This window comes from Fistularia commersonii, chromosome 21 (genome assembly GCF_037954325.1).
Source record: "Fistularia commersonii isolate RoL2024-O1a breed Wild chromosome 21, RoL_Fcom_v1.0, whole genome shotgun sequence".
In the NCBI taxonomy this organism is placed as follows: domain Eukaryota; kingdom Metazoa; phylum Chordata; class Actinopteri; order Syngnathiformes; family Fistulariidae; genus Fistularia; species Fistularia commersonii.
This window is the reverse complement of record NC_141304.1, coordinates 14,586,287-14,613,769: the sequence shown is the minus strand read 5'-3', so window position 1 is coordinate 14,613,769 and position 27,483 is coordinate 14,586,287. Positions and strand designations below refer to the sequence as shown.

Here is a 27,483-nt window from a genome sequence, read left to right as displayed (position 1 = left end):
CAGGTGTGTGTGCCTTGGGTTACTTTCACAAGACTAGAAAGGAGGATCTGAGACAGAGTGGCGGGTCTTTGGATTTTTTTTTCTTTATTGTCAGCTCAGCCATGGATATTTTCTGTTTTCTGAGAGTTTAATTTCTGTTCTGTTCTTGATCTCTGGGGGAAAGAAACGTCACCAAGCGCCCCGGTCTTGGTTTACCCCACCCCAACCGTCTGCTGGCTGAACCTACACGAATAGCTATGGCCTTAAATTTAAGGAAGGTATAAAAAAAATAGACAGCATGGTAGTTTAAAAGTCTTAAAACAGGAAGGTTAGTTATTTTTTGGCACATACAGCAAGACTTTCAGCGACTACAGGTGTGTAAAGTGTCTTACAGACGACGTAGTGATACAAATAAAAGGTGGTGAGATCTACCTCAAACAATTAGCGTGCAGCTAAAGCACTTTGAAACTTCATAAATCAAAGTCCTTAACGAAAGAACTCCAAAGGAATTTCCTTACAATCTGTCCGTGTATCATTAAACACCAGATGTTCCTCATTGGGCGAGGCGTACGCTTCAAATTCAATGCAACAGCAGCCTCTAGTGGTCGTTTTCCCAGGATACTGAAGATGTTTAGGAACATAGCGTTGCTAGGATACAGTGCAAAACAATGCCTTACTCAACATTCAGTGTGTTTGGTACATACGCTCTTAAGATCAGTAGATGATTTCATCACGACATACATATAAAAACAAAACTTAGGTCACGGAGAGGAGGTTTGTCGCTTTCTGTAAAAACGGCCCAAAGCCCAACGAGACACTGGCCAATGGCGAGACCGTTCTCGCCTCAACCCCCGCACGTATCGGCGCATCCTTGTTGCTGTGGTTACAACCACAGATATCACAAAACCAGCGCCGGCGACCGTCCAATCTCACGGTCACAACACCAATCACGCGACCGGGGGAAATAGAACGGGCGCTCAGAGCGGTCACTACTCCATCATCTACTCCGTTCGATCGCACGGGCGCCGCAACCGTTTCGGGGACAAATCATCCGTAATCAAAAAAAAAAAAAAAAAAAACAGATATAAAAATAGAACACAATCAGTTCATGGTTGAAATTGCACAGTAGTACGTCTCGTGTGATTATAGAACATATAGATTCTGTTATTGCAGTAAATAAGGCAGATATATGGCCAAACTCCGAACCCCGCCCCTCCGCCTTTGGCGTTATTTCAGCTGCGGCGAAGCGAAGAAGTTACCCTGGCGATTAGCGCAAGTTGATCCCTTGCTCTTGCTCCCGAATCTAAAGACAGCAGGGAAGGGAGGAAAAGGGGGGGGGGGGGGGGGGGGGGTAAATGTATTAATTATAATAACCAATGGATTACGGGATGTTTGGCGGGGGGAATGAAGTTTGTGAAAACTTACATGGTGGTGCTGGAGAGGGTTTGAATCATTCGCTGAGACAGGGAACTGGAGGAGGGTGTCTTGTTCATCATCTGGTGCTCTGGAGTGGTCACTGGTCCCAGTATGCTCACTACAAATAGATCAGTACATATTTTGTAAGGGTAAACGTTCCAAGTGCTTAAGATGGAATGGCAAAAATTGATTTTTGCCTCCAAAATATGTCAACAATATCAGTGGTTTGTTTTTTTTTTTAATGCAAACAATCATTTGGGATATTTAACCGGAGCCGTATTTTCCCCAGCAGTTTTAAAAATGGCCGACAGGATCAAAGTTGCTAGAGTGGCTGCAGCTGTACGAAGACTGAAATCTAATTTATCCGCCTCTGTTCACCACGGAAGATACAGGTTATCTGTGATTTCATCATGAAAAGAATCCTGACAGGAACGATTCTCCACCCGTCGCTGTGTATCGTGACATTTCCCCCAGAACTGGATGCTACTCGGTAATTGTGCCGTTATCTATCTCGGTCCATTCTAACGTAAAACTACAGGGCAACAAAGTCATGCTCGAAGAACAGAGCTTTCTTAAGCTGATAATTATTGTTTTTATTATCTTTCCAACTCTTGATTCGCATGAATTCCGGGCCCGAAATTGTAAACATGTTGTAAACATTGTTTTCATTATCCTTCCAACTCTTGATTCGCATGAATTCCGGGCCCGAAATTCTAAATGTCCAAAACCGCGAGCACGAATCCATTCAAACAATTTCCCAATCGTGGGTTGATTAAAGTACATCTCATCTCGAATAACGAGTTGGTTTACAAGCCGCCTGCGCTCGGAATCCAGATTGTACCAGATTATAGCTCATAGCTAATTTCCATCTGTAGCCCTTTGGTGGCGGACGTCACGGCGGACTCTTATCCCGTTCCCAAACCGGCCGGGCCGAAATCGAAACGCGCCAGAACTATTATTCGGTGCATCTCGCGTCGTTACCTTTCTGATCCGGAGTGTCGGCGGACTGGCCGTTATCCCTGCTCGAGTCCTCTGGATAGGCGTACTGGCTCCAGTAGCTGAAGGGGATACTGAGCAAGCGCTCGATCACCTGGAAGTCGGGGGAGTAAAACGGATCTGAAGACGTCGCCGTGACGATGACAAAGAAATCGCAGCTCTTGAAGTGAAAACGTTTTTTTACCCGCGGCTGTCGAGCTGTGTCCTGTAAGACGGTCATCGGGTCGGGGTCGGGAACCGCATGGCCCACGAGGGTCGGCCCAAACACCCGGGCCAGATTGTTCACGTCCATCTTGGTGTGCACGCTCTGAGACACCCTGGTGAAAGTGGAACGCTTAAACACAGCGAAGGAGGACCCGTGCCAGGGACGTTACACGCTCGCTATACCCCTCGATTTCAGCTTTACAAGCGGGTGATTAACGCCCTTCTGTCTCACGGGTGGGCAATTAGATAGAATTAGTAGACGGCGGGAACAGATGGCGGCGATAACGGCGAAAAGTAAAAAGGCTCCGACGTTGAAAACGCAACTGGCGGAAATTACTTCTGCAGGTGGATCATCAGGCAGGCCAGCGTGTCTCGGTTGGGCTGGGGGAGCTCGCTGACGGTCTGGAACAGCATGGCGATACTGTTGCCGTCGTCCTGGATTTCTAAAAGACAGCAGACGAAGATCCCCGTCGATTGAACGGCGGACTCGATTGGCTCTTTTAATCTAGATAGATTTCTGGAAGCGGTCTTAAGTCGCTAACCGGCTGATTCCATGAAGGCTCTGTTGAGATGGAAGGTGAGGAGAGGCTCCGGGAGGTTTCTGAGGAAGTCTTTGAGGACGCCCGCGACGACGTTGATGTCCTCAACTTTGTGCAGAGGCGGCAGAGTCTTCCCTCTTATCATCTTCTCCTTCAGCTCCTTGACGTGCCGCTCCTGGCCAGAGACTCTGTACAGGCCCACCTGCAGACAAGGAGAGAGACGGGGATCGTCCGGTGCTCCTGCGCCGAAACCGCCGAGGTGTAAAACACCCGCCTCACCTCGTGCAGACCCCTTTTTTCAATCTCCCTGATGCAGTAGATAATCAATGCCGGGATCTTGGGAGGGGTGGCGGGAGCAAAGTCAGCCAGGGTGCTCTGCGAGTATATCAGAGAATTTATGGTCAACGGGAGAAAGAATAAAAAAAGCGGACACAAGCCTGCGGGTAGCGAGATAGCCGTACCTCTGTGTCCCTTGTGGGAGTGGCGAGGGCCAAGGGGTTGCAGGGAAGAGGGCAGCGGTCACGACACTCGGGGTGGGACACCGCCCTGCAGTCCTGGCAGCGAAGGTACATCTTGCCAAACTTTGTTCTTCTTCCACAGGAACCACAGAACTCCGATTTGATGACCTGAGTGAGGGAGGGACGCAGTCACGCGGGGGGTATGATGGGACAACACAAGTCGGGCAAAGCAATAGCAAAGTGGCTAATATCGCAATATGTATTTAAACTTGGAAATTGTTATCATTTCACTGTTAAAATACAGACATTTGTTTCGCACAATGCTTTACTCGTCAAATTCCACTTCACTCTTTCTAAACCAGGGAACAAAGCAGAGGCAGAAATGACGTCTAAGATAAGATCAAATAAAATAAACTGTCTTGATCCGCATGGGGGAAATTCTTTTGTCACAGCAGTGTAACAGTTATAAGTCTCAATAAATAGGAATATAAATAGACAGACAAGTAGAAAAAGCAAAAGACATCCACAAATAAATAGACAACTAAGAGAATAACAGCAACAATAATATAAAGGATAAAAATGAACAGAATTTAAAAAAAAAAAACAAACAGTGAGGGTGAAAATAACGAAACAACAATAAAGACAGTGACAGTAGCAATGACAAAAATAAAATAGATAAACAAAAATAGGCAAGATGCGAGCTGGCTGAGACCAACAAGGGTAAAATTTATAGAAAATAAAAAAAAAAAAAAAAAAAGAGTGAGAGCACAACATGTGAATGGGGTGATCAGAGACGAAGATAAAAATCTTACTGTTTTGGGGATGAAATGGTGTTTCTTTCCACCGCCGTTGGCTTTTGGCGTTCGAAGCTGCGCCTGCAGATGTGGGCCCGGCGTGCTGGGAGCCTCGCTGACCGTCTCAGACTGGTCAGTCGTGTCGACGGAGACCGCGGCACCTGTCCACGGGGAACAGGCTCATTTTTGGCTAACACATCGGCGAGGTGTGCGGAACTACACTAAACGGTAAGAATACAGAGAGAAAGAAAAGATTCTCACCGCTCTTCTTTCTGCTGCGTGTCCAGTAGGGCACCGTCTCGATGGTGGAGACGGCCTCCACGGTGACCCCGTTCACAGGCATAGTGATGGTGGTCTTGGCGACGATAGATTCATTCATCTGAAACGTATCCAGGTGCATTTTCAGAGTGGATTTGAGCGAGAGAAAAAAAATCAATCCCAATCGCCACAGCCTTCTTAAAAAAGTATTATTGCACTGTCAGCGGCAGAAGTATTACCCTCTCTGATGTGCGTCCGGTGGAACGAGATTTCTTCACTGCCTGTGGAGGAACCTCTGGGAGTTTCCTGGAGGAACGCTGTGGATCATATTATAACTTTAGACACACTCTTTGGACAGGCAGCTATAAAGGTGTGCAACAGAGAGAAAAATGTATTTGTGCTGTGTAGAAAAAAACAACGCTGCGTTACGACGAAAAGTCGAAACTTTCAAAGTGGGTGAGTGCGACCTACTCTTTTCTGACGTTTCCTGAGCCTCACGGTTTTCATGGCAGAGGAATCCCAGTCCTAAAAAGTGGAAAGGAAGTGAGAGGGAAGGGCCGCTTTTCAAAACCCCGGAATCAGTCTTAACCACGATAACATGGGTCGGCAACCCGCGGCGCTTTGATTGCTCTGATGCAGCTCCCCGTGGCTATTGAAAATAATGAGTATTTAATCAAAATGTATTTTAGTTTAGTCTGTTTTCTTAAATGTAATTTTGAATTTGAAGGTTATGGCGATCTTGGAGCATCTAAATAAAAGGTGTTAAAAATATTTTTGTCGCTCTTAATAAGCGACTGCAGGCGCCAGTAAAAGGATGACAGCACATAGATAGGATGGCATTGTTGGTTTGCTGCTGCTGGATAATTGAAGTTTGGCTTTTTTTTGTCACAAATACAAGAAGGACTCCAATAGACATGGAGTTTTGCTTTTTTTTTTTGTTTAAAATGTTTTGTTGCATGTGGAAATGTAATTTCGTTTTCTCTGCAGTTCATTGACGAACACATATTTTGTTTATACATAGCATAAAGGCAAAAAAAAATAACATTATATGCCGTGTTAATTCATTTAAAATTTCAAATGGGTTGTGTGGCTCCCGGCGCCGACCCCTGCACTATAACAACGAAGACGTTTTTGGTATCCTAAGAAAACACGGTCCGGTTTACCAGGGAGTCGTCGGTTTGGTCATAGCTGATGTCGGAGAGGAGGGATGCAGATTCATCTATCGTCACTAATCTGCAAGATAAAAAAAGCAGTTGGTCTTCGTGTCTCGAGTACTAAACATGGCGGGGGGAAATGTCGAGACGCAGAGTAGAAGTTAAAAGCCTGATACGCCGGTAGAAGACGTAATATATTTTTCGAGTGAAGATTCCAAATCCATGATATAAACCGCTAGCAATAAAAGACATTTCATTTTCTCCAGGGCTGAAAATAAAGTGCATATTGCAAAAGTGACAAATGACACAAACGCGAGCTGACCTCCGGCTGGTGTTGAGATTGGCCCGAGCGGTCTGCGCTGCCTGGGAGTGGGCACTTAGGAAGGCCAGGGCGGATCGCTGCTCCTCACTCAAGTGGATACTGCTGCTGTTCTCCGATATCAGCAGCTCCCGAATCAGCTGCAGCTGCCGCTCCTTTCACATGCAAGAAGCGATAATGGGGTTTGATTTAGAGGGAAAGAAAAAAAGAAAATACTCACAAACCAATATGTTGCTCTTTGCTAATTGAAGATGTTTGCAGATGACATTGTGATCTGTAGTGAGAGCAGAGAACAGATGGAGGAAAATCTAGAGAGGTGGAGGTTTGCTCTGGAAAGGAGAGGGACGAAGGTTAGTGTGTGTGAATAAGAGGAACCCGGGTGGAACGGTGAGGCTACAGGGAGTGGAGATCGAGAAGTTGGGAGGATTTCAGGTACTTGGGGTCAACAGTCCAGAGCAGCGGAGAAAAGAGGTGAAGAGACGGGTGGGTGGAAGGAGGTGTCAGGGGTACGATGAGATAGAAGACCATCAGCCAGAATGAAAAGGAAAGGTAGACAAGAGAGTGGTGAGACCAGCGATGCTGTATGGACTAGAAACAGTAACAATGACCAAAAGGCAGAGCTGGAGGTCACAGAGATGAAGATGCTGAGGTTCTCTTTGGGAGTGATGAGGATGGACAGGATCAGGAATGAGTCCATCAGAGGGACAGCATATGTGAGATGTTTTGGAGAGAAGGTCAGAGAAGCCAGACTGAGATGGTTGGGTCATGTAGACAGGAGGGATTGTTAATATATTACTAGACGAATGCTGGCATTGGAGGTCTAGAGGAAGACCAAGGAGAAGATTTGTGGATGTAGTGAGAGAGGACATGAAGGTAGTTGGTGTGAGAGAGGAGGGTGCAGAGAATAGGGTTAGATGGAGGAGGTTGTTTCGGTGTGGCAACCCCTGAAAGGAAAAGCCCAAAGGAGAAGAAGGACATCCTATAGTGAAAGACTTTTGGACACATCCTAAATTGTAATTGGCACATTCAATTCATTGATGCCTCTCTCACACACACAATTTGCAAATGTGAACGTGCGGACAATTCCATACCATCCAGGCAGCTGGAGATCCAAGACAATCACTTCACAAAGTCACACGGTATTTCACACTGCATGCACCGAGAGTTAAGACCATCACACAAACCAGCTTCTCATAGACCGCTTCAGCCTTCTGTCGCCGCCGGATCTCCACGTCCACCTGGTTGCGAGCGTGTTTCAGCTTCACCTCCAGAGCCCCCTTCTCCGTCTCCGCTTTGGCCAAGATTTCTTTACAGGAAACCAGTTCTTCACCTGTACACAGCCACTTCTTGCGGCACTCTTCAAAATTCTGTGCCATCTGGAGGAACTCTACACAAGACAACACAAGTAGCCATTGTATGTTTTGTATTAGTGATGATGTACAGGGGAGGAATTTTTAATGCATCAGTAGAAGGATGCTGTTCTTTTTTTTTATATGGAGAAAGGGAACGATCACAGAGGAGATGGATGTGGTGAAAGAGGACATGAGTGTTGGATGGTGTGGCAGCTCAAAGGACAAGAAGCTGCCTTTCTCTTTATAATGTCAAGTATTTTGTAAAACAAACAACAGCTTCACGATACTTTCTACTGCAGTAAATTGAAACTCATGCACCTTAGCAGAACACAAGCTAGCAACAACTTACGTGGCTCAATGCTCTCATTGAGACCATCCACCTGAGCCCGCAGACTCTGGAACTGGTTGTACAGGTTCAGCACTGTGGACTCCATGGCGTTAGAACTACGGCACGGCCAGAAAAACACAGATATAAAACTTATTTGACGTGGTCTATGATGAATGAGAAAAGGGGGCGAAAGGGCTACAGCTAGCTTAAACTGCTAGCTTAAAAGATTGTTAACGGCGTTTAAAGCTTAGCGTACATTCCGCAGGTTCTGGTAGTGAAATAAATCACTGCTCCTCAAAAGAAGCGTATGTTAAGTATACACAACCATTCTTACTTTGGTTAAAGACCAGTCAGGTCTAAGTAAATAAAGTTATTTTAACTATGTTGACCGATACATAAACGAAGACGCGTTCGGAATACCTGCACCGTCGCACGCAGGTTTTGTGTTTGATATTAACTAACTATAAACTACTTGAAAAATACAGTGAAAAACTTACCTATCCGCTCCCCGGTGAAAGTATGACAAGCATGTAATATAACGGCCGGACTTAAATGCAGATGTTTCTTACAACCGCTGCGCCACACCTGCCTGCTAAAGTTTGCACATTCCTCTTAAAGTTTGAACTCAGCGCCGTTTTTCTTCTTCGTGGGCAAAAGCGACGACTGAGTGCTCCCTAGCGCCCCCTCTGGCCAAAGTGGGGAACTGCAGGCAGGGGGGGGTGGGCTCAACTGAGAGCAGAGGTTTAAGACCTTAAAAAAATAAATTTTAGTCACAATAAATCAAAATAACACCCTTCAATATTGTCAAATAAGTTTTTAAATCGAAATAATATAAAATGGTATGCCTTTAACAGACACCAGTCATTTGTTCCTCAGTCTAAGATAAGATAAGATAGACTTTATTGATCCCCACAGGGGAAATTATTCTGTCACAGAAGCGCAACAATGACACTATTAATGAATATGAGTATAAGTAGATAAGTATAAGTACTTAAGAGTAAAAAAAAAAATAATTAAAAGAGACTTTTAAATGATAGCAAAAGATATCCACTAATAAATAGATAGAGTGAATAACAACAAGGATAAAAATAGACAACAGAATGAGCAAAAAAAAAAAAAGACAGCAAGGGAGAGGATAGACAACCAAAACGACAATAACAAGGATAAGAACAGAAACAGAGTGAGAATAACAATGACAAAAATAAACATGATGCGAGTGGATTGACACCAACAAGGATTGAAAAAAAATAGGAGTTAGGGCATGACGAATGAGTGAGGTAGTGAGGTTGTGGTAGCACGGATGCACCTCCGAACGGCTAGAGTTTTGTGCTTTCCAGACTTTTTTTCAGTCATCAGTGAATTCAAGATTCCCTTAACATAACATTCATTCATTCATTCTGTAGCCAAACCATATTATGACAAAGCGAGAGAGGTGGTTCATCCACCAATTCACTTTCTCATATAGAAACATGCAAGAATTCACTCTGAGTCACAATTATGTGCAGTTTGGGGTCTTTCACAAATAGGCGGAGTCCGTATGACTGGTGGTTTCTGATCTTTGGGTTAATTTGCTTAAAACGTTCACCGCTGTTAGGCGTGCCGAGTAACAGCCCTACTTCTACAGATTAACGCTATCTACTATAAAATAGAGAGCTTTCAAGTATCAGTGAGAAGCGGGAGATGAGCAGAGCATGCATTCCCAGAAATATGTAGCAAAAGTAGAATTATACATAAACCCTTGAGCACGAGGGTGCCCTAGACGGGGGCCAACTTGCATAACGCCCGGGCAAAAATGAATAAATATGAATCATAAATTGGTTATTTTGAATATTCCACCAGTCAGTCTTCAAGATTGATGAGCTCGAATCAATGCCTGTCATTTGACTATCATATGTATGAATACTATGCATATTACATTGCATTTCTGTAAGTATAATGCGTATGTATATACATATCCAGCATCTGAGCGCTGCATGTCAATCACAGTCGATTTAAGATAATAGAACCTCTCCGTCAACCCGCGCCCTCTGTCATTTTCAATTATTCATCCCTACATGTGCAATCATCCAGCTACGGTTTCGATTATCCGACAGACATTTTCTTTATGCGCCGGCCATTGTCTGCTCCTGTTTCAGAACCAAGTGGAAAGTTCCCGCTGCCCGCAAAGGTCAGTCTGGTGTCATCCAAAGCACCGGCGGGAAACTAGCAGGAAGTGTTTCGTTCGTTAAAAAAAGTTTTATACTGAGAAAAGATATCGAAGGTAAAGTCTGATTCTATCACGAGGAAGCTTCATCAGATATATCAGCATATTGCAAAGCGTTTAGTCGCAAACCTGCCGTTTTATAAAGTCGAGGCAAGTAACTGGAGCTTTAATATCTGCGCAAAAAATTTGCATTCACCACCGAAAAGGGGAGATTTATAGGGGCCTCCTTGAAAGCAACAACCCGAAGAGCAGCATGGAAATTTCACAAGTGTATCTCGGCGGTTAAAAGGTATTAAGAGGCTCTAATGGACGCCAGTTTGAGAGACGGCACCTGCAGATTTTGCTGACAGCAGGGCCGCGTCTCCTCAGTGGCACCATTGTTAATGGAACCTCAAACATCCTCGTGGGAATTACTTGGCAGATGCACATCTAGTTAAATGGATACACTGATGCGAAACACATCCTCTCTACATCCTGCGCATATCCGCGTGCACGAAACACGGGTTTTTATGAGTGTAAACAGAATAATAAAACCGCCCGTGGATGCTGATATTTACCGGTAAACAGAGTTTCTGTCCGCTTTCTGAAAAATTAGACGAGACGGTTACTTTTCGACAGAGAAGTCATCGGAGTCGGGCGGTTTTGCAGCGAGCGGCCACAAACTTGGGAGCAATTTCAGTTTGTCGTGCAGTCGCAATAAACCGCAGGGCAGCGAACAGCGGGCAAACAGCTCCACCGAGGAGATTAAAACTTAAAAAATGATGTTTTCACTACAGGTTGTGCTCCAAAATTTAATGGATTCCTCTTCGGCTCGGGCTTCCGTAAGGGACACGCAGGCAGACGGGGTGATATACACACAATCTCCCAATACTTCTAGTCATTATCGTTGATACTCGGCACAGAGCCATTCGGTGTTTTTAATGTTCTAATTACTGGCACGGGATCGAACGTGGGCTCTATTAACTTGACGGAAAAAAAAAAAAATCAATGTCACGCATCACATTGCATCCTTATAAATGTCAAGACACAAGTTAAATCGACACTGCCGGCGAGGAGTCTCCGACAAAGGCTCAGTCTTGTTCGTTCAACAGAGCGAGCGTTTATTTCAGACGAGACCGTTCCGTGTTTCACACATGGAAGTCGGCGAGCCACGTGAAGCGTTTTACAGCCGCCACCCAAAGAGTCAGTTAGTTGAATGATGTCTGCTGAGTTTCTGCGCAGGGGAATGTCAAACAACGGTTGTTCAAACCGCTTAGCTAGTCGGCGGGTAGTTGGGAAAGCCTGCGAGTCCACGCGGAGAGGATAATGTGCTAAGGTGCACTCCAAACATCCCATCAATTGAATTACCTGTACAAGGGGACTCTCCCTCTCAGAGTGTTTACTGGAAACCGCTTCCTCTTTACTGCTCCGTGGCCAAAACATGGCGAAAGACAGACAACCCCATCCATTTCTGGAAACCTGACACTCCACACATCCGTGATATCCTCCGGTTTGAAAAAAAAAAATCGAAGGGTAACTTTATAAAAATACGATTTGTTATTATTGAATCTCGAGCAGTGTTCCCCGTTGCTTCAATGAAATTCGGGAGCGCGGTCACAATATATTACTCTTTATACATTTAAAATATCAATATACAGATTCAAGCTTTACTGTACAATATGTACTGTATATTTTTACAGTACGTATACAATATATACGGATAAAACAAGAGACATAACCCCAGGAGGAGGAAAGAGCTTGTTTAAAAAGAGTCATTACTCAAGGCTGAAGCTGAATCGCAACGTGTTCGTACGCATTTTTCAAAGGCGAGCAGGCAAACGGGGAATTAATACACAGTTTGGCTCAGTGTCATCGGTTTGAACGTACGCTCAGGGAAATGATCTCGCACCCGGCGCAAATAATAATTCAAAAAACAGAGGATGACAGAGGAGGGGTTAAAGGGTCAGGAGATCCGTTGCATCCGAATGAAGGAGAGAGTCATTATTTACCGTTCGAATTCTCCGACGTTATAGCATCCTGACGGCGCGTGCACGAAAGCGCGAGGGACTTACTGAATCACCCAGGGTCACCTTCTCTCAAGTTGCTTATAATTCTCATGATTAATGGCGTGCAAGAACCTAGCTGTAGAAAATAAGTAAACAAAAGACGGCATTCTCTCCGTGAAGGGCTTTACGAGCCCAGGGTGCAAAGGGGAATGACGATGATGAGGATGATGGCCACGGCCGTGGCAACCAGCGCAAATAACTTGCAGAGTTTGGCACGACGGAGGTTCGCCTCTTTCCGCCTGAGGAGAGCGTCGTAGCCCGGGGTGTAGATGTCGTCCATCCAGAACTCCATGTTGTTGGGGTTCAGAGATTCCTGGCCCTGGAGAGCATCGTCAAAATTAGATTACGCTAGATTCAACTTTATTGTCAGAGCTACGAAACGCAGTGAGAATCTAATCAGAAGGGCAAAAAGCAAAAGTGCACATGTACAGAATAAGAATCAGAACAACTTTATTTATCCCGAAGGAAATTGTTGTGCCAGAGTTACAAGAAAAATATAACAATGATAAATAATAGTTGATAATGGAATAAACAGTAAAAAAAAAAGGGGGGGAGAATAAGAAATACAAATAAACTATAAAGTGTCTTAAGTAATAAGTGACAACTATAAAGTGTCTTAAGGTCTTAAGTACCAAGTGAAAGATAAGGAGTGCACAAGAGTATGAAAAAATATTGTACATATTGTACAATATTGTACAGAATGTGCAGTATTTACAAATAAATGCAGTATTAAAGAATTTTTTTTTTTTTTTTTTTTTTTTACAGCTAGCTCAAGTATGGCGGATAATCATTATGTACGGATTATGTACAAATAGATATACGGATGGAACTATGGAACTATAATATGCAGATGTCTTGAAAATGATGAACTAATTTAATTAACATCCCATAATGTTTGATGCAAACATTCGGGTCTGGATAATTCTTCATGATATTTGAGATTGATCTTTTATTGTACGATAGAATCAGACCAAGATCGCTCGGTCGATGCATTCGTCGGATTCGGCGTTATAAAACCAACGTTGTCCTTTCACGATCGATATCGAAATAATCTTACGTGCGCTTCAAAAGAAGAGATCCGAGCCTCTCTCTCGTCGACCGTCCAGATGGGACGTCCTTTCCCCTCGGCCAGCCTGGGGTCCATGACCTTCCCCGAGGTCAGACCGCCGGTCAGGCTGCTGTCTTTGTGTTGGAACAGGGATGAGTTAAAGACTTGCTCCACCAGGTTGGAGGACTTCTGAGAGAGTAGGTTAGTTGTGCTGCTGGACTGATCTACCTGGAGTGCACAGCAAACGGACGTTTCAAATGATTACAGAAAACGACTTGCAGAAACTGACCTGAGATTGGGAGTATGTGCTCGCGGCAACTTTAGCTAACTATGTTTAACAATGTGTCCGACCTGAAGATAACATACATGGGTGCATTCGGCAGATACAAACTGTCGATATGTGGTTGTCCACACGGTATAAATACTACCGTGAACGTCATTCGAGGTGCTTAAAACACACCTAAAAACACTAAATTAACAGCCACCAGACATTCGTTCAAATATACCATAGCAATGATGCACCCGCACAAATCCTCTCACCTGTCCGCTTTTTCCGTGTAAGGATTTACCGACTTTACTTTTTGAGAACGACACCGTCCAATCTTTGGCGGCGTTCAAAACCTTTTGCTGTTTCGAGTCTGAGCCGGCTTTGACCTCGGGGACGGCTGAAGACGGCGCGTCCTTCTTCCCTTCTTTCACGCCTTTGGAATCAGCCTGGCTTTTCCCGCTTTCTGACTTTTCCCCGGGATTGTTCCACCGGCTCCAATCCAGGCTACTGGTGCTGGTCGCGGGAAAAAGATGCCCCGACACGGACAGGGGCTGCGGCTCCGATAAGTCCGACGGGGTGACGGGGTGACTCATAAAAGAGGAGACGCCGCTCAGAGGCTCGAGCCATCGCCCCCCGCTGCTTTGTCCGCCGCCGACAATGGGCTGTTGGATTTTTTCATCTAGCCGCTGCAGGGCGGAAAGCACCTGGGAGATCTCCGCTTTTACATCGTTCAGCGACTCCAGCTGTCGCTCTATCTGGCTCATCCGGAGCAGCAGCTTGCAGACGCTGGCTTTGAGCCCGTCGTCGCTGCTTTCCAGAGAATGGAAGAGTCTCTGAAGCTGGCCGAGGCGGCCCCGCCTGGCCTCGGGGGTGTCCTGGTTGAGGCCCCCCGATCCGTCACTGGGGTGCAGGACACCCGTCGAACCGCACATGCTGATATCGTCTAAAAAACGAAAGATGGCGCTTATGTCGTCCTCGCAAAACTCGGGGTCATCCAAGGAGGTCATGAAGGACAGGCGGTCTGCGTGGACAAGGCTACGGAGGCGCCTGGGGTCCGGAGGGTCAGTCTGGGTTCCCTGAGCCTTCACCCTGTCACCCAGGCTTGGGGATCCGCCGTCCCCGATATCGGCCCCCGGGGATTCTCCCAGGTTGCTTATGGCGGGGGTGGATCTTCTCGGGAGTTGAGCGCGCTTCGATTCCTTTCCCATCCCGGCGCTGCTCGGCCCAATCCGGTCTTCTAGACTGTGGCTCTTGTTGCTCCAGATGCTCCTCTGGCTCCTCGGAGGCTGGAGGTGTCGTGGGGACCAATCCGGGACGGACCCGGGTCCGAAGTATGTCGAGTCCTGCAGGTCGTCCAGGCTTTCGTGTTTAGTCCGTTGCTCCGGTGACAGGTGCACCGTTGAGGGCGAAGGATAAGGATTGGGGATGAAATCGAATTTGTCGATGCCCTTCTGCGCCGTGTTTGGACTCGGGGACTCGCTGTTGACGGTCACCTGAGGTATGAGGGGCGGCTGGTTGTGGAAGTCCTTCCTAAACATGTTTCTTTTCTGGTCGACGGACGACTCCTGTTCCGTCTCGAACACCTCCACGGTCGCGGAATCCCCGCTGGATTCACTGTCCGTCTCCAAAGGCAGGTAGATGTTCTTCATGATCTCGTTGGGGATTTGACCGCTCTGGTACAAAAGCGTGGTGTGGGGCAGGTCGAAGGACACGGCGCGCTGACGGATCGGAGGGGTGGATACAAGCGAGGCGGGATCGGGGGGGAGGCTGGCTCGCTTGCGGCTGGAGTAATTCGATTTTGGAAACAGCAAGTGCTGATCGACGGGCCTGCTGCCGGACTCCGAATGCGAGCGTATTCTCTCCTGGCCGGAGACGTTCAGCTGATGGATTCCGGGCAAATTGGGTCCTGGGGATTGGTCGACCGGGAGGACGGCGTGGGCTCTCATTGGTTGGCTGTCCTCTGGCGCCCCGCCCGTCATTTGAATGAGATTGAAGATGGTGACGATGTCGGCGGCCACGCCGATCGGCGACAGCCCTTGCCCTCTGGTGGAAACACGGTCTCTGAACAGCGTGGCTGGGAAACAGGGGTCCCGACTGGCGGCGGCGAACAGCAAACTCCTGAGCTCGATCAGGTGCTCGAGGTCAAAGCGCGTGCTGACCATCCGACAGAGGTCCTGGAAGGTCAGCCACTGACGCATGTTGGCCAGTTCCTCAAGGATCCCTAAAAGGACCCCCGGGTATTCCTGCTGCAGGTTTGCCATGGCTCGTCCCTGTCAGGCAAAGCGAGACAGGATCGCAAGGTAAGACAAAAACATGGGTTTACGATGTAACAAATGCACATTCGGGTTGTTTGAAGATACCGTGAATCCGACTTTGCGCTGCTCTGTGATGGTGCGTAAACTGATTTAAGTGTAGAAGACTCTCAGCTGTGGAGGAAAAATCCCTGGGAGCGATGATTTGGATGGCGACCTTATTCGGGGGCCCTAAAATAACCGCTCATCTGATGCGATGACGCCGTCACACTGCGCGGCTTCACCTCGATACGGTCACTTTCAGCATCCTGTTTCGAGCAACAGCCGCAGGATGCGCTCTCGGACGTTGACCCGACAAGGTGCTCGTGGCGAACCGTCTGCAGAAACCCCCCCTTTAACTTCATCACGGGGTTGAGGATGACAAAGACGGGGAAATGCTACCAAAAATGGGGCATTTGTTTGTGATCAGGGACAAAACGCACCCCGATGTCACTGTACCGTTGCTATTTTGGGAAGAGGGCAGCTGAAGGATGACGACCACTTACCTGAATTAGCGAAGAAGAATCTCAGCCACGCATGCGTCTCCCCAAAAAATGAAAACCGCAATCCAATTTTAACGCCGGCCAGTTCATGCTGACATCCTTCCTTTCGTGCGCTTCGATGTTTGTGGCGGCGAAAAAATCCTCAGCGCCGGCAGGAGTGAAAATTAGAAATCAGGTCATCTTCCCACAAGTCCCTGCAAGTCCCCTCTGGGACCTAGAAAACACATCCGAACGGTTTCCCCTCCGCCATAGAGGAGCGGCGTTAGTGTGAGAGTCCGCCGTGCAGCATCACGCCGAGGTGATGGATGTCGGGAGAGACGGCTGACAGGACTGGACAGTGTGAACCAAAGGGCCAGATCCTCTATTTTTCCCCCGGACGCTGCGGGAGTAAATCGGTCATGTGTGCAGCTCAAGGATGTGAATAAGAGCATATTAAAAATTGATGTTTGCTAATTGACACTCCATAAATTCCAGGGGTAATTTTTCCTGCATGCACACGTTAACCGTCCGCCAGACTTCAGCCTCCCAGACTTTTCACCGCTACTTTACATTACCATCCATAAAAGGCTGCGCTTAAAATCCCATTAGGCGAGGGAGGATCAAGGCTTTCATCGGAGCGCCAGCACTCTCCTACAATCTGAACGGACATTTCTAATTCACCTGACGTCTCACAAAAGGAGCACATCCATCAACCGGCGTTCTCAGAGGAATCCCAAAGAATCGATGCGGTGGACGAGGTGAGGTTTGAGCAGCAGTTGCCGTAATGTATACGGACCGGTCCTGTTTGATGCCATTTGCATCACCCAGATGAAAAGAATAAAAAAAAAAAAAAGTCATCAAAAGATATTAACAATTTTCAGGATGTTACGAAAAATGCAGGGAAAGTGATTGGAGCAGACACTTATGAAAAGTTTTTTTTTTTAAAATCACCCAAAGCATGGGTTTTAATCCATTATTTGAACACAGCGTCTGAAATTGGACAGGACACGTTTCTGTCTGAGGTGATAAATAGCTCCCGCTTAAATTAAATACATCCGACGACATCGCTACCAAAATACAAAGCACATTTTTAAAAAATGACAGGTCCGCCTGGAAAGGAGAGGGATGAAGGTCAGCTGCAGCAAGACGGAAGACACGAGTGTGAAGGAGAGGGACTCAAGTAGAACGATGAGGCTACAGGGAATGGAGATGAAGAGGAGGAACATGTGCAAGCAGGTTGGAACGGATGGAGATAAAAGAGGTTCGGCCAGAAGGAAAGGAAAGGTGGAGAAGATGGTGTCTCTGGTGTCTGCTTTGGAGACAGGAGGCAGAGATGAAGAAGACCGGGAATGAGTTTATCAGAGGGACGGCGCATCTCCATTGTTCTGGAGATCAAGTCAGACTGAGATGGTTAAGACATGGACATGGTGAAGATCTGGGTGGAAGCATGCTGAGGTTGGAGCTGCCAGGCAGGAAGACCGACGAGGAGGTGAGAGAGTTAGATGGAGGTAGAAAGGAAAAGAAGGAGAAGTTACAAAATATAAGCTTTCTTCTGGCTCCAAAAAAATAACACCGAGTAAAAGTTTTTAAGCTGGAACAGACTCGGACTCCCTTTTCTTCTTTTTGGCTGGTTTCACAGCCGGGGTCACGACGGTCGGAGTCAGCGACGGATTCAGGGCCGGATCTAACGCCGGATTCCGGGCGAGCAGCTCCAGGATGGTGGTGTTTTCGTCACCTGTGGGGAAGAACGGCGTGAGGGAGAAGAAAGAGAAGGGACAGGCAAAAAGGCGGCGTGCGTTTGTTTGTACTTACTACTGTAGTCCTTCTCGCTGATGGGTTCTGTGTCCGGGCTGCAGACCGGAACCCGAGCCAAGGCAGCCAGTTCAGATATAAAGTTCTCTTCTGCCACCTGAAAGACACAACGACACAGCTTGCAGCAAATAAATTTAAAAAAAAAAAAAAAACACATCTTTAATTTAGTTCACTCGTAATATTGTCTTGTGGGTAAAATTATTTGAGCTAACATGCTTTCTACCTGTGCTATCACTACACAGAAATATAATCTAATATTCCAATAAACATCCCGATATGAAGTGTATTTAAAAAGAAAAAAAAAATGATTTGAAAGGAAAACTCTTTATAGTGCTAAGAATTCTCAATATTTGATTTTAAAATTCACTTTGCTGGGAAAAAAGGACGACTGATTTCCCCCGGGTTGAAGTTCTCATCACGTACGTTTTGGATCAAAACAGAGAAAATTATACCGAACATCTAACTGCAACTGCGGCTTTGAGAAGAAGAAGAGTGTCTGAAAGGAGATCCAATCGTGCAGCTTTGATAAATCCCACTGACCCGCAACTGACTATTTATCATCGCTACGGTTTGATCTTGCGCGGACTTCGCCTTCCTCAGTTCCTCGCACGTCGTCTCTTGTTCCAGGTCGAACTGTTCCAGTACCCTCCTTTTGTGGAGTTCCACCCTGAGGGAGCCGGAGACACACATCAACGCAACACAAATTCAAAAGTAGATTTTTGCCATTGTTGTGTCCACAAAAAAAAAGCCGTTCTTATGGAATTATCTAACTCTGCATCTCAATTCTGTCTCACATCCCACCCTTTCAAATCAGGTTTCTGCAGGTTTTCTTCCATTACGCATTACAGTAAACCCTTGTTTTTCGCGGGGGTTACGTTCCAAAAAGAACCCGTGATAGGCAAAATCCGTGAGGTAGAAACTTTTCTTTTTTTTTTTTACAATTATTATACAATTAAGTACTCTATTATACATTGAAAAGAAAGAACAACCATTTTACAGGCGCAATCATTTGTTTCACAAATAAAAGTGCTGTACTTTAGAAACGTTTTTTTTCAACAAATAACTTCTGTACTGTACTGTCAAATAATAATTTTAATCATCAATGTGAACGGAAGGCTTCAAATTGCGGAGATTAGCCCCGCCCACCGCGACCCGAGTAATTGGATTAAACGGGAGAAAATTAAAAATGATTATGAAAAAAATTGCGGACAGTTGCAACCCTTTTTGCATCCTTATTAAAACTTATCGCTGCTGTCGTCCTTATGTTTTTTTCTTCCTTCTTTATGGAACGAACGGAAGATTCATTCATTCCATAATGCCGACCTACAGCCGCATAGCTTTTACCTTCCCTTAGCATGTCCAGAAGTTTAACTTTATCTGCGATAGATAGCATCTTCCTGCCGCAGGTGCTTTTGTTGCTCCAGAGCGTTTTGTCAACATTATGGGTTTTAGAGAAACTCGAAATTGCAAGAGAATTTGCGCGTGCTTAATGTAAATTTGGCAAGCTGTTTTACGTACGTGTACATATTAAACTACAACGTTATTGACACACAGGTAGAGAAGAAGCGGAGTGACTTTTTAGCCAATCAGAATGCAGGACACGATGCACGATGCCAATCCGTGAAGTAGCGAAACCGTGAAAAGTAAACCGCGTTATGGCGAGGGATCACTGTACTTGTGTGTGCTCGAGTCGTGCTGAACAAACATCAGGATGGTGAAGACCGCGATGTATTCTGTCACCATCTCTCGTTAACGTGCGCGACTTTTAAAAAACGATTTGTTGCGAACAATCTCTAAAAACCCTGCGCATCCTTCAGCTCGCTGTTACGTGCGGGAAGGCGGCGCGCTCGTTTCAGGACGCATTTCAAGCGGGGAAAAAACAAGCCGAAAATCGAACGACGCTTTGTCGTACCTCTGCTGGAACTCTGCAGATGTGGGTTTCTTCCCCCAGTTCGCCAGCTCCCTCAGCAACGCTTTGATCAGCTGGCTGCCGCTCTCGCGCTTCTCACTCACGTCTGTGGGGAAACGTTCGCAACACCCAGGCGAAATAATTGCATCGGTTCCGAGCGCGCTCTCGGGGATAAATGACAGTAACACAGGGGTACAAACCTACACTTAGTGTTCATAAATGACGTGTGCAGCGATCCTCTCACCTGGGTTTCCATTGGACTGGTGTCGCTGTAGTTTTTCGGCAGCGTCCTGCAGGTCGTGATAGTAGCTACGGACCAGCGCGGCGAGACCATCCTTGGTCATGTAGACACTCTGCGATGCAGCCTCAGTCAGGTGGCTCTGGACATGAAACAGATTCTCAAATTAAAAAAAAAAAACCCGCAGGTTTCATTTCTAGCTTTGGAAGACAATCGCGATCTGTTCTTCACCTTTAAACCATCGTCCTGTTTGTCGCATATTTGTGTCTCGGAGGGCTGGACCTCCGTCATCTGGTGGATGGCGTGGCTGAGGGCGTTGCCGAGCACCAGCTGTGCGTGGTTCTGAAGAAGCTCCGTCCCAGTTTCCAGCTCGGATAGGAACTCCTGGTTGAAGCTGTGCCCCAAAAGCTGAATCTCCGGCGCCAGCTGCTTCTCTGCCAGGCTGGTGCTGCTGCTCTGTACGCGACGAAAACAGTGTCCAATGGAGGAGCCTTAAATAACACCTCGGCGTCACCATGACTCGGCCGTTTCCTCACCTCGAGCACCGAGTCGACACGAGGCTGGCTCGTGCTGGGATCCCTCAGTAGCAGGGCTCGGAAGTCCGACTGAGAGAGAACCCTCAGCTTCGAGAGCCTCATCTCTTTCAAGATGTGCATACAGAAGTGCCGGGACACAAAGTGTCGCTTCACCGCGACCAACAGCTGCTCGTGTTTCTTCTCAATGAGCCTTCCCACTTGACTGAAACATAATAGTAACAGCTAACTGACGTAAACAGCGGATACGCACAATCGTACATGTCTTGTACCTCCTGAATAAGAAGTGAAAATGGAAATATCAAGTTCAGAAATACGTTGGCTTAGAAGTTGAATTGATTCAGTGACTCAATTTGCTCATAAATCAAATTCAGTTTGCCCATTGAAATGATTTGATACACTATTAACCTGTTCCAGCCCCCCAGTTCTGTCATGTGTTTTTAAATAAGAAAAATGTACTTTATAATCAACATATACTGTTTAAAAAAAATAACAGCGAATGTAAAGAAATAAAGTGGTTTTATTAAGTGTATCTACTGTGAAGATCAGACGAAGATGCCGGTGGCGGCGGCGGAAACGGGTGGAGGAGTTTTTCATTTCAACTAATTGCTCCATGCTTAATGCTACAACATGCAGCAAAATGCAATGTGCACACTTTGCTTCACTTCATGTCTAAACTTCATGTATGCCGCTCCTCCTTTTAAAACCATCAAACCGTCTCCGACTGGCTTTGAATGACTCTTGACGCCTCGGCCGTCACAGACGATGGTCTCGCTTATGGTATCTCTACAGCTACTTCTCCATCTCCTCATGGAGTCCACAACACACACAAAAAAAAAACCAATTGTGTTTTTCCATGATTTTCTCTCAAGCGGTGAGTGCCGCCATCTTTAAACGCCACTTCACGGACAGCGGCGGCCACATCGGTGTCAAACACCGTTCCCGCTCGCTCTTAACTCAGATCTCGGTTTGCATAACAAATCCAATGCTACACTGATTGACAGCTCATGTCTCAGAAAGGTTGTAAAATTGATGCACTCGGAAGTCAAGGTTGAACCGTAATTACGATGGCATTTAAAGCGAGGTCGATCTGCCTCACCAGTTGAGAGTGTAGCTCTGTCTGACCAGCATAGCCTGCAGGATCTTCATCTGCTGCTCGCACAGATGTTTGAGGCAGGCGTGAACCAGAGCCACTTCTTCCCTCCATACCTACAGACAAAAAAAAAGACCGTTTGTGCCTTGCAGACTTCAGTTTATCATCAGACTATTTGAGGTAACAAGAAGAGACTAGATGCAAAAAGAGAAAGAGAAATCTTCCAACCAGTAGGCGGGAGGATGTGTGGATCTCATTCTTCTCCTCGCACATGTAAAGTCTACTGCCACTAAATTCACACTCATCCGTGCACCTGCACTTTGTGAGTTGCACATCAAGCTGCACTCAAATGTCTTATTGCACTGTGTTTTACTCACTGTTCTCTTGCAATGTTTACATTCATATCTACAATCATATTTATAATAATGTTTACACTCTTCTACCAGCACGTATCCCAATGCACTGCGGACATGTTTCTACACTGTACATGTGACAATAAACGCTTTGAATCTACCTGCCGATCTTTATCCATCTGAGCCTTTATTTTCTCCATTTGTAGCCTGGTCGATGTCTCCACCCGCTGCAGCTGTGATACGAGCTCGGTCTCGATATCCGACCACAATCTCTCGCACCGCTCAGCGGACAGCTCCGTTTCTGAGGAAACGGACGTGATGAAGATGTCCTTGGCCAGCTCTCTTAGCCTCTTGGACCAGCCGCCGCGGAGTTTCTGAGGAAGAACGAGGTCTTATACATGAAGACTAATGGACGCAGGCGGACACCGATGTCACGGTGAAGATGTGCCTCCTACCACCCAGAGGCCGCACAGGGTTTCGGCCACCCTGTGGTCCTGCTGCAGCTCCAGGTCGGCGAGCTGCTCCCGGTGTTTTACCTGCAGCTCCTGGTACGCCTGCAGTCAGGTTGACAAATGCAGAGAGCAGATTTACGCCGGTTCTGGTCTGTTTCTGGACTAAGCGTTGTAGCTGATACACTGCGTGTTCACGTTAGATGATTTGACAATGTCTCGTTAGATCGTATTACTTTTCAGGCATCAGATCCTGCCATTAATCAGGTTTAAACATTTAAGCTATTTATGCTCTGGTCCAGAAACCTCTGAGATTTAATCATTAAGACATTTTAAAAACATTTTAAATGTGATAATTTCATTCATATTTGATGGGAACATTGGAATCATAGATACATACTGAATATTGTTAGCAAATCCAATTGTGTGGCCCGTGAAGTAGCAAATCTTGAAAACTGAAACGCAAATTAGTGTAACTAATAGATGAAGATGTGATTAAAAAAAAACAATTAAAATGGCAAAAGTGGGATTTTGGCATTGTCCCGACTAATAATTAGTAAAATGGAGGAAATCCTCAGCTGACAGCTTAGCATCCTAATTATGTAACGACACTCACAGATCCAAACCCTCTGACCTTTGTGAGCTGCTCAAGGTCACAGTGTGTCGGTCTCTGTTCCAGCGCGTGGCTCTTCTCCTTGGCCTGGCTTCGCTGAAGCTTCTTTTTCTTGGACTCCATTTTGTTGCACTTCTCGGTCAAAAGCTCCTTTGTTTTCTTCGTGAAATCTGCGAGGTGATCACTGAACTTTAAGAGCTGAGCTTTTAAAAAAAAATAAAGCGAATATACAGCAGATGTTTTTTTTCGCAATTGCCGTACCCATGTGACTGACCATTTCTTCAGGGTCAATAATACTGACAGCCTCCAAGGAGTAGATTTATATTTGATATATGACCATTTTAAGGACGACCGTGTGTTGTCCTTCAGTTTAAAGAGGCTGCCGGGAGTGAATGACTGCTTGTTGTATTCTTTCTGTCAGGATGATGAGCATCATTGCAGAAAAAAAAAAGCCCTTTCATCGATGTCGTGGGGAACCGCAGGGCAGGTTTTTTTCAGCTGAAAGCGCCATAATGATGAATGACGCTGGAACCGACACGATATGCAGCGCTGTCCTGAGAGAACCTGGCCTTATTTAAAGTAGATTCCGACGAAACACTCTATTTCAAGAGTGTGTCATGTAAAATTAAAAAGTAGGCTAGATAATGTCCACTCCTAAGTGCCAGCAGTGACTTGATCAAGAAACCAGAACGTGTCGATTGCAAAATCGCAAAGGTTTTGACACGATATTACTGAAAACCATGTGATTTTACACGTTTTACCGTCGCTGCACTGCTGAAGGCCTTCCGTCAGGGCTTCCTGAACTTCTGAGAGTATCTTCTCCATGTGGCTAAAGGTCAGCACGTCATCACTTGTCAGCTGCTCCAGTGTTGTTGCTATCAAGCCCTGCTTCAGTGACACTTCCTGCCTTACCAGGGCAGGCTGGGACTGCAGAAGACCCGTCACCTCCTCCCACCACAGCAGCTTCTGGTGAATCCTCTAGGATGAGAGGGAAAAAATAAGGAGGGAATTTGAATTCATCTGTGGAGTGTCTTTGTCGACGCTAAGTCACAGCCTGGGCCGCTTACATTTAAATCGTCCGCTTGAAATTTCATGAGTTGATTCTCTATCGAGAGAAGAGTCTGGGTGACAGAGGTAGTGATTTCTTGGGCTTCATCTGGAGGAAAGCTGCGGGTCCTCCTCAGCATGAGCTGGCACAGTTCCTCGACCTGCTTGCTAAAACATTTGGACTGTAATGGGGAACAGACATGTATTTTGCGGTCAGTGCAAACATAAAGAAAGGTCCTTTGTGACCTGAATAGGACTTAACGTGGTTTCCTTCCTGGATTTTTGCTCCACTTTTACCATTTGTAGGCCACGTTCAAGAAGATCTTTCTGAGATCTTTCTATTTCCTCCAAGGTGCATGGAGCGTCAACATTTTTCTCACTGGCAACAAGTCCTTCAGGTAGCTGTTTCTTGAGCTCCTCTAGCTCCTAAAATGACAACATTTTCAAGTGAATTCAACATTTTAATGTGACTGTAAAATGCTAATAGGAGTCAACTGGACACCGATAAAGACTGGAAAATAACAAAAAGAGCCATAGCAGAAATGAAATACCATTTTCCAATCAGCTATTGGATTCTACCTTCTGCTGCATTTGAAGAGCATTCTTGCAGAAATCAGCATCATTTTTGTCTTTTGGAAAGCGTGAGCTGAACAGCAGTTTCACCATTTGAAGGAAAATCTAGGGTAGGAAAAGAGCAAAATTTGTGAAATTTCACACATTTAAATGTGAACTTACACTCCCCTCACGCAGCACAGTGTTAATCAAAGCTTAACCTTCCTTGCTTTTAAAGGCAGAATTATTAGCAGAGCTGTTGTTTGAAAATTATTGATTAAAAATGTAATAAAATAGCTAGTAGACTGCATGTGTGGATGTTAACACAGCGAGAAAGGGAAAACGGAAAAAGTCACCTGATATTTTTCTTCCTGAAGCTGAACGCAAAGGTGCTGGACATCTTGCAGAGCTAAACAAAAGAGGCTGATCCTGCCTTCAAAACTGCAGAGACATCACACCGGAGGATAATCAATTTTAAGGGGAAAGATGAAGCTTTGAATAATGAGTGTTTCATGCATTGTCGCCTTCAGCTCAGTCCAAACTAGTCAGACTCGCACCCTGTTAGTGTCAGTGTGTGAGGGTAGTGGGAGACCCTGATGAAGGTCTGGTTCTGCAGGCTCTTGGGAATCAGAGAGGAACAAATAAACTGGCTGCTGTCATCGTTGTCCTGCTCTTGGCTCAGAGACTCTCCGTCCGTGGAGGAAGAGGAGTCCTCATTTGGCATGGTCGGCATCTTGGAGTACTCATGCAGTGAAGGATTGGAGGCGCCATCTGCCAAAGGCTGCCGGGCACATTCAGTCTGATTACAAGACATATCTGAGTTGTTTGGATCCAGAATTAACTGCATATATATCAAGAATCGGGAATCTTTACTGTCCTTATGTAAGGCATGTTGCAATTTAAACCAGGAGCTTTCAGCAGCGGAGGGCAAAAAACCTGAGATATTCGACAACCTTCCACAAATAGGGAAAGCTGTAGACAGAGATAAATAATAGCGGCAACATCAACAATAAAAGCATGGTGAAAGTGTTAAACCTTCGGTATCAGTTTGTGCTAAAGTGATAAAATATCCAAAAACACAATCACTTTGTGTGGTTGTGTGTACTTCATGTTTCAATTCAGTGGCCCAAAGTTTCCAAACATTTAAGGACAGACATGAAGCACTTTTTTCATGTTTTCCACATTATTTTTTCCAGTCTGCAACCTCAGCAGTATTATTTATAAACATTTTCCGATGATTAAAAAAAAGACATCGGCAAGAGGAGCAAAACAAGTCCCATCATACATGAGTCAAAGTGCGTTCTGTTTTGGTATTTCATTTGTGCAGGTTTTTCCTGAGCGATTTCCAAGTCCGCTCGCAACATCTTGAAGTGATTCTGCCATTGCCGCATGAGGGCCAGAAAAAAAATCAGGAACAGGTTTCCGAGGAATTTTACTTTTTTTTACGAGAGATCCCACTGAATACTTTATGAGTACGATGAACTTACTCTGTATTTTTGGTTGATAGGGTACACCACTTTAGCTCTGGATGCAAATGCTGCCACATCACTATTCATGATGGGTGACTGCCTCTTCTCCTGGTCAATGAGTAAACAATGCATGTTTAGTAATGAGTTAACCAGTCAACCCCATGTAACATTGAAGTGGCCCACAGTTGAAAGTTGATTGCTGCACCTCAAATTCATATCTAGATACCCATTCACTGTTTCTTGCACTTGCACATCCTTATAATACTGTTTACATTTCTTTGCACTGTATACATATGGCTGCAACAGTATTTATTTATTTCTACGAGAATTTCTTTGAACAAGGAAACACGTTTCCTGGCTGTAAACACTTGAATGACATAGCGGGTTGCAATAAATCGACATATTGTAATATATGCAGAAAGTGTCTGGGTAAAAATACTATACTTTATCAGGGTTTGCACCACACGGATCCTCCTTCCTGCTGTTGCTGACACAGTCGCTCTGGTTGTTTTCCACTTCTCCATCATCTGGCTCAAGCAACCTCCTAGCATTGTAACCCTAAAAGTGTGATGCATGAAAAAAAGGGGTGAAAATGTAAATACAGATCACTCTGGGCGTTCTGGGGGTGCAGCAGGGTGCTCACCTGTCTGGTCAAAAGCAAAGGCTTCAGACAGAAGACATACAAGAGGGCAGCGGCTAACGCTCCGGACAGTCCTCCGCCGACCGTAGCCGCTGCAAGCAAGCGGGGGTAGACGTGCAAGGACTCGGCGAAGCTGACCAGCAAGTCGGTGCCGCAGCCCTGGTTCCCCCCCGGCTCCGTCATGTCTCCGCCCGGCGAGTCAAACGCCGTCGCTCCGGGGCAGCGGAGCCTCGGCTAGCAGGGAATCTGCGCACTCCGCTACGTTAGCATTAGCAAAACCCATCATCTGGAGAAAATAAAAATTCGCTCTGACTGTCTCCTTAGAGGCTTTCCCTGACCAGGAGTCTGTTTTTTTTCTTTCTAGCTGTTATCTAAAAATGGTCATATTTTAAAAAAAGGCAAATTTGGGATTTAAATCCAAAAAATAAAATTGGGGTGAAAAAGTTTTTTAACAGACGACAAACTCTGGACGCTCGAGCCAACTCGTCGTGTAATATTGGGAACGCCTTCAAAATAAAAGCACAAATATATTCTTAGATATAAAGTCGGAATGGGACAACGTTACAGCCGGCACAGAAAGCAAAAATAGAATAAAAAAGACTGTTGACGTTTTTATTTAACATAAAATACACCTCTTTTTT

The 27,483-nt window shown here is 45.7% G+C and overlaps 3 protein-coding genes across 4 annotated transcripts; all 3 read right to left on the bottom strand.

The window, feature by feature from the left end:
• Positions 1 to 108: 108 nt before the first annotated feature.
• On the bottom strand, positions 109 to 8,438 carry LOC147222425 (rac GTPase-activating protein 1-like). The gene is made up of 17 exons (XM_086168304.1): positions 8,295 to 8,438; positions 7,819 to 7,913; positions 7,302 to 7,504; positions 6,121 to 6,272; positions 5,808 to 5,877; positions 5,116 to 5,169; positions 4,884 to 4,961; positions 4,648 to 4,765; positions 4,405 to 4,547; positions 3,596 to 3,760; positions 3,414 to 3,509; positions 3,138 to 3,336; positions 2,933 to 3,038; positions 2,576 to 2,708; positions 2,377 to 2,485; positions 1,405 to 1,513; positions 109 to 1,282 (listed from the first exon to the last, which is right to left on the bottom strand). Exons 2-17 carry the CDS (start codon positions 7,901 to 7,903, stop codon positions 1,207 to 1,209), a joined length of 1,896 nt encoding a protein of 631 aa, XP_086024430.1. The 5' UTR covers positions 7,904 to 7,913; positions 8,295 to 8,438; the 3' UTR covers positions 109 to 1,206.
• Positions 8,439 to 10,818: 2,380 nt separating this feature from the next.
• On the bottom strand, positions 10,819 to 16,519 carry LOC147222424 (major intrinsically disordered Notch2-binding receptor 1-like). Its single transcript, XM_086168111.1, has 4 exons — positions 16,159 to 16,519; positions 13,634 to 15,631; positions 13,103 to 13,321; positions 10,819 to 12,364 (listed from the first exon to the last, which is right to left on the bottom strand). Exons 2-4 carry the CDS (start codon positions 15,620 to 15,622, stop codon positions 12,170 to 12,172), a joined length of 2,403 nt encoding a protein of 800 aa, XP_086024237.1. The 5' UTR covers positions 15,623 to 15,631; positions 16,159 to 16,519; the 3' UTR covers positions 10,819 to 12,169.
• Positions 16,520 to 17,060: 541 nt separating this feature from the next.
• Positions 17,061 to 27,321, bottom strand: evc (EvC ciliary complex subunit 1). Of its 2 annotated transcripts, none has more exons than XM_086168762.1 (20): positions 26,846 to 27,321; positions 26,647 to 26,760; positions 26,221 to 26,310; positions 25,291 to 25,514; positions 25,090 to 25,174; positions 24,761 to 24,859; positions 24,479 to 24,607; positions 24,202 to 24,363; positions 23,896 to 24,112; positions 23,138 to 23,304; positions 22,528 to 22,626; positions 22,234 to 22,446; positions 21,726 to 21,835; positions 20,630 to 20,831; positions 20,325 to 20,549; positions 20,100 to 20,235; positions 19,859 to 19,961; positions 18,487 to 18,613; positions 17,947 to 18,043; positions 17,061 to 17,869 (listed from the first exon to the last, which is right to left on the bottom strand). In XM_086168762.1, exons 1-20 carry the CDS (start codon positions 27,023 to 27,025, stop codon positions 17,721 to 17,723), a joined length of 2,928 nt encoding a protein of 975 aa, XP_086024888.1. In that variant the 5' UTR covers positions 27,026 to 27,321; the 3' UTR covers positions 17,061 to 17,720. The 2 variants fall into 2 exon arrangements, with proteins under 2 accessions (XP_086024888.1, XP_086024889.1); XM_086168763.1 differs by having other exon boundaries at positions 17,062 to 17,869; positions 23,156 to 23,304.
• Between the last annotated feature and the right edge of the window lie 162 nt (positions 27,322 to 27,483).

Coding starts and splice junctions, on each gene's coding strand:
- LOC147222425 (XM_086168304.1), bottom strand. CDS start 7,903: ATGGAGTCCACAGTGCTGAACCTGTACAACCAGTTCCAGAGTCTGCGG. Junction 3,337..3,413: donor AAAAAAGGGGTCTGCACGAG/GTGAGGCGGGTG, acceptor CCTTGTCTGCAG/GTGGGCCTGTACAGAGTCTC. Junction 1,514..2,376: donor CGACACTCCGGATCAGAAAG/GTAACGACGCGA, acceptor ATCTATTTGTAG/TGAGCATACTGGGACCAGTG.
- LOC147222424 (XM_086168111.1), bottom strand. CDS start 15,622: ATGGCAAACCTGCAGCAGGAATACCCGGGGGTCCTTTTAGGGATCCTT. Junction 13,322..13,633: donor TACACGGAAAAAGCGGACAG/GTGAGAGGATTT, acceptor TGTGCACTCCAG/GTAGATCAGTCCAGCAGCAC. Junction 12,365..13,102: donor TCTCTTCTTTTGAAGCGCAC/GTAAGATTATTT, acceptor GATGCTCTCCAG/GGCCAGGAATCTCTGAACCC.
- evc (XM_086168762.1), bottom strand. CDS start 27,025: ATGACGGAGCCGGGGGGGAACCAGGGCTGCGGCACCGACTTGCTGGTC. Junction 24,113..24,201: donor TTCAAGCGGACGATTTAAAT/GTAAGCGGCCCA, acceptor CTCTCATCCTAG/AGGATTCACCAGAAGCTGCT. Junction 18,614..19,858: donor TCTGCAGAGTTCCAGCAGAG/GTACGACAAAGC, acceptor CGGCTCCCTCAG/GGTGGAACTCCACAAAAGGA.